General features: G+C 41.3%; 1 protein-coding gene across 1 annotated transcript; it reads left to right on the forward strand.

Annotated features, from left to right (window-relative positions):
- The first annotated feature begins 669 nt into the window (after positions 1 to 669).
- Positions 670 to 10,018, forward strand: tbc1d10ab (TBC1 domain family, member 10Ab). The gene is made up of 9 exons (XM_049604359.1): positions 670 to 1,304; positions 3,505 to 3,604; positions 3,936 to 4,043; positions 4,332 to 4,438; positions 4,538 to 4,652; positions 4,767 to 4,832; positions 5,332 to 5,521; positions 6,608 to 6,762; positions 6,986 to 10,018. Exons 1-9 carry the CDS (start codon positions 1,123 to 1,125, stop codon positions 7,382 to 7,384), a joined length of 1,422 nt encoding a protein of 473 aa, XP_049460316.1. The 5' UTR covers positions 670 to 1,122; the 3' UTR covers positions 7,385 to 10,018.
- The last annotated feature ends 417 nt before the right edge of the window (positions 10,019 to 10,435 follow it).

Here is a 10,435-nt window from a genome sequence, read left to right on the forward strand (position 1 = left end):
ATGTATAGGAACATTTTCTGTTTCAAACCTGAGAACAATACTACTGAATAAAGCTCATTTGAGTATAAAAAATATAACAAAACTTCTGTGGCTCCACAAAATCAGGCTCCCAGCTGTGTCAGCGAAGAGGCTCCATATTTAATACCCTATAACATGACAAGTTTGACACTGACTTCTCTGGTTTCTGGCTTTGAGAGAGCAGCACCTGCTCACAAATACCAATTGAACTTTCCTCGACCATGGAAATAACATTTTGGAATCCATAATTTAGGTGGTGTAAATCTTTAAGGGTTAATTTCACTTTTCCTGTTCTTCATATCGTTTACTCATACTAGGTCATCAGTTAAAACAATCTACATGAGTGGAATTAGTCTGAACATGGCGCCTGTAAATGTACCTAATTAAACAGTTATTTTTCCAGAGAGGAACTGCTGCTGCATGTGACCTTTAACTGCCTTTAACACATCATAAAATCACAAAATAAAGTGAAGTAAAGTCAAATTACTCTGGCATGCACAACTATAAAACTATTAACATAAATAAGTTGATAAATCGATCTGTTGGTGACGGACTATAGAGACTTTGAATGTGTGATTTTGAGCTTTAACATTAGATGGCAGTGCAGAGTTAAAGGATGCTATGGCTGTTTTGTTTACTAATCTTCCAGCTTCTCTTCCTGGTAGCCACCAGCTAACCTACATTCTTGCTGACAGCAGAGATTCCGCTTTAAATAACGCTAGGTGTGTGTCAGCTGACAGCTGTGTGATGCTAGCATGTTAGCTCCGGAGCTAGCAAGCAGACAGTACTAATTTTGTATTTACCAAACCAGCTGCATTTGCTCTTTTATAGTTCGATTATTTTTTGTTAGACCTGAACATTGTTTAACGTTATATGACTAAAGCGAACAAGTCTGTCGACATTAAACACTGTCACGCTAAGTTGTGTTTATAGCACTAGCGAGCTAGCAGCTAGGAAGCTAATCCTCCTAGCAACTGTGGCTAGCCCCGGGCGTCTTCATGGAGAGCTTTAAAGAGTTAGTTGAGCTTCCAAGATTGGTCGGAAGGGTAAGTTATGTGAACACAGTGTAGACGGAAGGCTTCCGCTCAGGTAAATGTGGATTAAATGGCAAAAACGGAGCAGGGCAATGGACTGGACATGCGGGGCAGCACAGAGAAGCTGACAGATAATAATGGCAAAGGCGGCTCGTATGGATCAGACCCAGAGATAAATGGCACCGTCCCCGGGGAGAGACAGGTGGACAAGTATGGATTCACTGGAGGAGCACAGCAGCACTCCGGAGAGACGTAAGTGCTGGTGATGTCCCAAAATATCTGGTTACATTACCTGAATGAAATGTTGGTTAATGTCTTCACAGACTTCCACACAGATAGTCTGTTTCTTCTTGCACTCAGTTGAAGACAGATAAAGGTGACAAATCCTCCTGTGAATGCTGAAGTCATCAGATAATTATTGTGAGAATCTGACATTTCTTCCTTGCAAAGATACCTGCTGTCATTTGAAAGACTATTTTTTATGTAGAAGATGCAAAACAAAGATTAGATCCAGTCTGGTTAATAACCCTGATTTATAGCTGAAGTTCTTGACATCTGGGCCCTTTTAAAGCAAAGGTGTGTCCACTTGTGACCCCTTGACCTTGTCACAGGTTATATTACAAAGAAAACTATTTTTAAAAAAGCACAATATCTGTTATAAAACTTGTTTTTTAACTTGTGAGCCCCCATGTAGGGAACCACTGACATAGACCACTGCCATTTCATATCATTTAGTCAGTACTCCTTGTTCCTGCCTTCCTTGGTCATTTTACATCTGGCACCAAACAGAGAGAGAGAGAGAGAGAGAGAGAGACTACATTACTCGTGTCCTTAAGGTCTCATTTTATTACACAAAACAAGGCCTGAAAGAGGCGTACACCATTTTCCAATGCAAAAGTTGCAATCTATAAAAACAGAGTTAATGGGATAAACTTTGACCCATGTGTATAAACCTGGCGTCGCACATGGTGAGGTGGAAGCCTGATTGTAGAAGTTGTCGATTATTTTTTGGCACGCACCATTTTTGACTTTTGTCTGTACGTAGGCGACCCTTCTCTCTCATCACTGGTCTTCACTAAAGTATAGAATAGGGCTGCATATTCCCACGCAGTTGCCACACCTCTGACCTTTTAAACTGTCAAATGTCCGGTAGCTCTCTGAGGTCCTCTGACCCGCAGCTGCTGGCTGTTGCTAGTACAAAGTCTGAATGCAAGTGGGATTAAGTGTTTGTTGTTGTGGCCCCTATAATGTATTCTCTGTCACTTGGACCTGCATAATGTCCCAGTTTGTGTTCTGCATCTGTGCCGCTCACACAGCTGATTGTTAAAGGAATACTTCACCCACAAAAATGATATATCAGCTAGTCATGCCGTCTTATTTTGAACTTGTGAACATATTAATTTATTGATTGATAGAGGACCACTTTAACTATGATAAAACTATATGTAATATCTGTTCACAAACTCTCACACAAGTCATTCAGTATAATCCAAGTCTCGTTAATCTAGTTGTACGCTTACTAGTACCTCTCAAGCAAATACACTTTCAATTAAACATCAGTATTGAAAGCTGAACTAAAAGTGAAACTTATCTATGCTCTCTTCAAAGCCAGACTCCAGTATTAAGGTTGTTTAGTGAAAATGCATGCACTTAGGAAAAACTGATCATATGGCTGGATAAATAAGACCTTGATAATACTGCACGAGTTGTGTTAGAGTTTATAAATGGATGTTTTGCTGTAAACGGCATGACCAACTGATTTATAAATGGTCATGCTGTGAGTGAAGTCCTTTAAACTCTCCTTGAGAAATGTACAGCACTTTTGTAATGACTTAGATACAAGGCACCAGGGATACTGGAAGAACTGAGCAAACCAGGCAGCTTGAGCTCGTCATCTGCCATAAATATCTTAGTGGTTGTGTCCTAATTTGAAGACCTAAAAGTAACCGTTCCAGTCATTGGTCTTTAGTTCTTATGAGTTCAGTCAAGTCACTGTGGTATCTTATAAAGAGTAGTGATTGACAACTGTTTAACTTTCTTTAGCTTTTGTATGCAAAAGCACGTCAGTGAGCTCTTTAAATTTTTTTGCCAAAATGAGCGTGCAGGAAAGTGTGCATAACAATATGACAGCTCTGATCTTTGATAGGACTGTAGTGAAGTGAGACACTGGTGTAAGTTGTGTGTAGGAGGTTATAGGGAACTGAGCTAGGGGAAAGTTCTCCCACAGCTTCCTGTTTTCCTTGTAGTCCACGGCCGATGGCAAGTGTTCCACTGTTTTGTCTGAGGTTAGGCTTCCTGTGTGGACGAAGAAGAGATGAGCCACTGTCCCGTCCCCTCTGAAGACAGGATTACCCCAGTACAGGGACGTGATGCTGTGCAGTACAGCTGTTGTCCGTCTATATGAAAATAATGTGATTGCTTTTATCAGTGACATTGTCTCCCATTTCCACAGTGCTGAAGAAATACCCCCTGAGGTGCTGAGGCAGCGGGAGGTAAAATGGCTGGAGATGCTCAACAGCTGGGACAAATGGATGGCCAAAAAACACAAGAAGGTCTGCTTAATAAACTGTGAATTAAATCTTGCTCCACTATTTTATTTCTTTGTAATAAAATTGTACACTTTGCAGGAGTTTATCTAATGTGCACTGGCTGCTCTGGAGCACGAGCATGGTTGTTGTTGCAGTGGTTTTAAAATAGACTAAACAGTATAAATTCATGTTGAAAACTGAGGTGGAAGACTTGTAGTCATTCCATCACTATGGCGTTTTATTTTTTTCCTTCATCTTTGAAGATCAGTTGCATGTCATTTCATGTCAGTGTCAGTGTTGCTTTCTTTTGATCTTCCTTTCTCTTGTTTTAAACTGTGCACATGTTGACTAACAGGTGAAAGAGCGCTGTCAGAAGGGGATCCCTCCATCCCTGCGTGGCCGGGCCTGGCTCTACCTTACGGGGGGCAAAGTGAGAAGGGAGCAAAACCAGGGAAAATTCCATGTGAGTTGAATATATGTGATCCCTGCTGTCATCAACTTATTTAAATAAAAAAAACATGCCTCTTTCATGCTTGGGATAAATCATAGTCACTCAAAGTACTGAGTGTGTCTCAGTTTTAGGCACCCAGACTCTTATAGGGGCTTGGCTCTGTCTAAGGTTATAACTTTCACTGAGACTTTAAGTTCCAGAGTCAGCATGATAAAATTGCTATGAACAGTGGATGATGGGAAAAGACTAAGAAAAAACATAAGGTATACCGTTGCAAAAGCTGTTACTCTGTGTTTCTAGGAACTGGACAGCCGGCCAGGAGATCCTAAATGGGTAGATATTATAGAGCGGGACCTCCATCGACAGTTCCCCTTCCATGAAATGTTTGCAGCAAGAGGAGGTCATGGGTAAGCACTCCCTTCTGAAGGCTTGTCAAGATGCCTATTGTTGTGTTTGTGTAGATAATATAGTTTCTGAATATCGTTTATGTTTCTTCAAACATTCAGGCAGCAAGACCTGTTCCGTGTGTTGAAGGCTTATACTCTGCATCGCCCCGAGGAGGGTTACTGTCAGGCTCAGGCTCCCATCGCTGCTGTTCTTCTAATGCACATGCCAGCAGAGGTGAACTGAACACACACTAGCAATTTGTGAATGATACTTTAAGCAAAAAATCACCGTATAATGTCACATTTTACTATAATAAATCCCTACCTTTGTTTCCTTTCTTTGTCCCAGGATGCATTCTGGTGTCTTGTTCAGATCTGTGAGAAATACCTTCCTGGTTACTACAGCACAGGGCTGGTAAGGGTCCACACAGACACACCGTCACATGATTTTGTAAAGAGGACTTTAATATCATAAGAAGAGCTTGAGAGTGCAACCTGTAACAGGATTACATATTAACAGTGTTCAGCATGTCAATTATTATCTCTGTGAACCCTATAAATATTGCCAAAATGAATCTCTTGTTTACTGTAAGCAAAAATGAACTCACAATACTGTAGCAGTGCCCAAGAACACTGGGTTTCTTAAGACTGCATATCTGCTGATTTAACCAGCCAAACAGAAGTCTCAAGTCAGTCAACTTCAGTTTACAGATGTAATATGTGGCTGGTGGCGGTGTTGGATTTCTCAGGCCAGCGTGTCCCCAGCTTAACACCGATACGCTAACGACGTAATACCACGAGGTGGTGACCAGGCCACAAGGACGAGATAATCAGACAGAATCAGATTAAGCAAAGAGAAAGGTGTCTGTTCCCTCTCTCCCTTCATTGACTGCTGTTCCATGTCGTCTCTGCAGGAGGCGATCCAGCTGGACGGGGAGATCCTGTATGCTCTCCTGCGGCGTGTGTCTCCTGTGGCCCACCGTCACTTAAAGAAGCACAAACTGGAGCCCATCCTGTACATGACCGAGTGGTTCATGTGCGCTTTCTCTCGGACTCTGCCGTGGGCCTCGGTGCTGCGGGTCTGGGACATGTTTCTTTGTGAGGGTGAGGCACTGCACTATATATGTTACACGGTGCATGAAAAAACACTATCAAAAGTGGTTTTGCCAGACCTGACAAGTCTCATTTATAAAGATTATGTCATGAATTAGGGATGGACGATATGGCCAAAATCTTCTCTGCTTCCACTCTGTGTGGCCCATAGTGACGGCTATTTTTACTTTAACGCTCCAGTAACATGAATGGGGATAAAATGATTCATGTTATTGGACCAAATATATCAAACTCTGATAGTGAAACAAGCTCAAAAATGTATCCACTAATTTGCAGATGTCTTTTTCGCCATCTAAGTCTATGGGGAAAAAGTCTCTTTGGGCCGCAGGGCATCACTTGATGGACTTAATTCTACTATTTGGCTGCTACGAAAGTTGGCTTCAAAGCCCAGCACATTGCCCAGGGGCCTGTGCAAGGCAGCTGGATTCACATGATCACACGCAAATCACGAAAAACGTCACAAGTTTGCACGAGAATGACATGACCATGCGATAATCCAGTCCCGTTTTGCCACGTAGCCTGCCCCGAATATCCCCCCCCAGTCGAGACGATATCTCTACATTTCTACCGTCCAACGGAAAATACCATCATATCAGCCAACCCTGTCATGTATAAATGTATTTAATGCTGAGTCTCAATGGCTCGATTTTGAAATGGAAAATATTACTTTTAGTTCAAAAACAGTAGCTTTGTCTGACGTGGTAGAATCGAGGATTGTTTAACGGGTAAAACTCCAGAGTTATGTACACGGTACAGTAGTACAGCCGTATTTAATTTTCCTCCAGGCCCTGTCATGTGCTTATTATCCTACTGTTTAATTTCATATGTAAAACACCAGAGCATGTTCACTTTTAAAGCACCTATGCAAATGTTGAATACATAAAGCTTACCTGTTGTTTTAGTTTGGGATAAAGAATATGAGAATATATATGAAGTAGCTCACCACGCTGCAAGACTGTCACAACACCATAGTTATCCATCTAAGTATTCACATAATTTAATTGGTCGTTAGTTGTGCTATATTAAAATATAAGTGTTGCTCTAGCTGCATGTTGTCTGATGTTACGCTGTTCTCAGGAGTGAAGATCCTCTTTCGAGTGGGCCTGGTTCTCCTAAAATGCATGTTGGGATCCCAAGAGAAAGTGAAGTCCTGTCAAGGCCTCTATGAAACAATGGAGCTGCTGCGAGCCATACACCCACAGTACATGAGAGAAGGCTTCCTGGTGCACGAGGTACAGTTACACGCCGTCATGGTTGTAGTCTGTGTCATCCATTTTATTGTTTTGGCCCAGCACCTACTGCACAATCTGTCTTTCTCTTTGACTTTGCCCCTCTGCAGTTGTGCTGACAGAGATATAAAAAGACTTATTAACCTTTAATGTGCTGGAACACTTAACCAGAAAATCCAGGCACTACTCACATGTGATTCACACTCATTCTCCGCTTGTGTTTCAGATCATCGAGTTAGTGGTGTCTGAGAAGGACATTGAGAAGGAACACCTCGCTCAGCTGCGGCACTGGAAGGAGACTCGCGGAGATCTACACTGCAAGTCCCCTCCCAGGATGCACGGCGCTAAGGCCATCATGGCCGCCGAGCCGCCCAGTCGACAGGACCTGAAGCAAATGCCCACCATCATTGTGGAGTCTCCCCTGGCACCCAAGACAGACCGGGAGAGAGTAGAGGACGCCAAGGACAGTGGAAAGGAGGAAAAACAGAAGAAAACACTCCTACCGCCACAACAGACTGTAAATCCTGCCTTTCCTCCCACTGACCCTTCACCTCTCGTCGAAGGCAAGAATGGAAAAGGGTCCAAAGAGAGTCTGAGCAGCGCAGAGCATGACACCTACCTGTAGCAGGCTAAGTGTCACCAGCTTACTAACATAAATCATTCCATACAGCCTCGACTAACTCACTAACGTTCTCACATATCACAGTTGTCAGTGACATGACAAACTTTTCCATGACTTGGTGTGTCCGTAGGAGTCGTAACTGTGACAGGTTTTAAGAAAAAATTACAATCAAGAAATAAGTAATCAAAGCTGGCCTGAGCAGAATGCCTCTGCTCAGATCATGAAGCAGTCACTGTGATACTCAACACATTTTCAGTGTAATTTCATTTATATAGGTTGCAATGTACTCTACTTTAAACTAAGTGCAGTTATGGACATTTAGGATAAAAGTATGTGGAGCTCAGAGGTGTGTAATTGCCAGGGAGCAACAACAGATGGAGACTATGTGCCCTTTGCGCACATAGGTTTTTGGCGCTATTAGCTTCATATGACTGAACTTGTGGGGATATACACTCGCTAACTCACTGTTAAAGGTATACTATGCAGGATTGTCGTGCTACATTACAGAGAAATACAAAACCGTACTAATGACCCTTCATTAATATAGGCCTATATTTTATCTACAAGTGCACGTCACACACTGAGCAAGCCGCCTGTTAATGATGCTGTCGGCAAAGCAGTAATGATTGTGCTAAGTGGCTAATGGGCATGTAGCTGCTTCCATGTTTCAGATGATACGTCATATTTGTAGTCGACCAATGAAGATGAGTTTACGTATCACCTTGGGTTCGTCCTTCACCTTCTCAAAATGATCCCACACTTTGGATTTCCTGCCTGACATGTTATTAACTAGCCTGTGGAATCATTTTTTAGAAAAATCCTGCACAGTATATCTTTACCAGCTACTGCTGTTATTTACCTCTTAGATTTTAAATTTACCTCTTGGATTTTTTACTTTGTTGTAAATGAAGTCTGATTTTGTCTTAATTGATAAGATCTTCTCAAGAGCACTTTGCCTTTGTAGTCTTCCTCTTCGCCTACGTTAGTCACTACGTTGCCAACGCAGAGATTTGTATCTACCCTGCTTCGCTAGACTCGCACTATTTAGCAGACACGCAGCTGATCGGTGTGTCTGATAAGCACAGTTGTTTTGACTGTTATGCTGCATCCAGTTTGTCTTTGCTCTTGTTGAACACTTGAGGGCGTCCAGAGATTATCTCACAGCCTCAGCGGTGACCAGCTCTAATCTTTGTGAGAGCAGAAACTGACACAATGAAGGAAGAGGTGTGCAGGGATATTTTTGTGCCACTAAGCCAAAGATTTGTAATGCATATTTTTTAAGACAAATGTTGTCCAAGCAGTTTATTCAATCATACTGTGATACAGTATTTGGGAGAGGATTGGGTTTATATTTATGTCGTGAATGAGATATGGTAAAAATGCCATTTTGAAGAACGCTAATATAAAGCTGTTTTTTTGTAATCATGCCTAAAGGTTTGTGGATCCTGAGACTTAAAGATATCTGATGTTAATGTAAAAAAAAAGGCATTAGGAGATTCCTTCTCTGAAATCCCCATACCAAACACTTAATGTGATATTTGTTGACAAAACTGCTTTGGATAAGTGAAAAAGAACATTTCTTTTCTTGTGGCATTATTTAGCTAAAATGAATGGAAACACTGTGTCTTGATATCTGAAATTTATGACTACATGATTTTCACTTCACTTTTAATGAGATGGCAACTAAACTCTTTGAGCATTGAAAGATATTAAAAGTCCAAGGAGCCATGAACCTCTGATAATGACCAAACAGTATGTGGATACACATTTTATCTGAGATGTTTAAATGAAGAAATTGTTTGGGAAAAAAAGCAATCAGATTATCAGACTTTTTGCTGTCAGAGTTTTTATAATGAAAAACTAATGTGGGCATATGTTCATTTTCCACACTGTGGAGATTTTTATATACTACAGGTTTATTTTGTGTCTGTTAGGAAGCACTGTTTACCTGCCATGTTGTATGAAGCTTTTACTATTCAGATTTTAAAAGTGTTTGACTCTGTAGCAAGAGCTCAGCTCACACGTGACCAACATGCAGAGTTTCTGCTGGGAGCTTTCTCTACTGTCATGTAGATGGAGCCATTGAGCTTCACCCAGGGATTCAAATGACTGGTTACACAGTCGTCCTGAAGGAAACAGGATAAACAGGATGTGGTTTGGCATCTAAAAACTTTATGTTGATTTATTAAAAAGCCTTTAAATATCCATCAAAAAATGTACATTCAGGATGTTGAGACGCTCCTGATTACTAACCATTGCAGCTGTTATGATTAAAGAGACCATTGTTTAAGCCTCGGGCTTGTAAATGTGCAACTCAGGCTTAGTCCACACAGACACAGGTATTTTTGTAAATGTATTTTTTTTTTAATGCATTTTAGCCTTTTGTCCACATACAAACTGTGTTATGTCACTAAAAACGAACCCAGTGTAAAACTACGTCCAGGTTTTCAGTGTTGATGTGTGCGCCATTATCACCTTTGATAAGGTGGCATTTTGTGCAATGGTGGATGTGACCAAACCAGGGCTGGACATTAACTTTTTTGTCCACCTGCCACCATGGCTGGTGATTTCAAAAGCTCATCAGCCACTCTATAGATAACCATTGTTCTTTTGGCCAGTATATGAAGAAAATACAGCAGCCACTTGAGTATTTGACATGACTTTATACATGTTAACACATAAATGTACAATTACTCTTCCACTATGTTGAGGAACAGAGGCGTCAGAATGTACTACAGAGGTCAAGGTAGCCAATGTCGTTGTCTTCTTTGCGTGGTTTAAGGGTTACAGTTATATCGTTGCATGTTAGTTAGGCATGCTCTTGACGGCACTGCAGTTGTGTTTGCATTTTCATTTGGACAGATTTTTCAAGACAGTGTTTGTGGACAAGAATTTTCCTTTTGAGAACGAAGGCGGAAAAAAACCAGTTTACAAAAATACAGTGTCTGTGGACTTTGCCTCATCCTGCTGTTTTTATCAGTGTATAGGATTTCATTTCTGATCTGTTTGCTCATTTGATTTGAAATCAACTCCTCATATCTATAAGCTGTTTTA

Source organism: Epinephelus fuscoguttatus, linkage group LG18 (genome assembly GCF_011397635.1).
Source record: "Epinephelus fuscoguttatus linkage group LG18, E.fuscoguttatus.final_Chr_v1".
Lineage (NCBI taxonomy): Eukaryota > Metazoa > Chordata > Actinopteri > Perciformes > Serranidae > Epinephelus > Epinephelus fuscoguttatus.

Bases quoted from the DNA above. Each gene is read 5' to 3' on its own strand.
- tbc1d10ab (XM_049604359.1), top strand. From the start codon at position 1,123: ATGGCAAAAACGGAGCAGGGCAATGGACTGGACATGCGGGGCAGCACA. The intron at 1,305-3,504 runs GTAAGTGCTGGT...CCATTTCCACAG, and splicing joins CAGCAGCACTCCGGAGAGAC to TGCTGAAGAAATACCCCCTG. The intron at 5,522-6,607 runs GTGAGGCACTGC...CGCTGTTCTCAG, and splicing joins GGACATGTTTCTTTGTGAGG to GAGTGAAGATCCTCTTTCGA.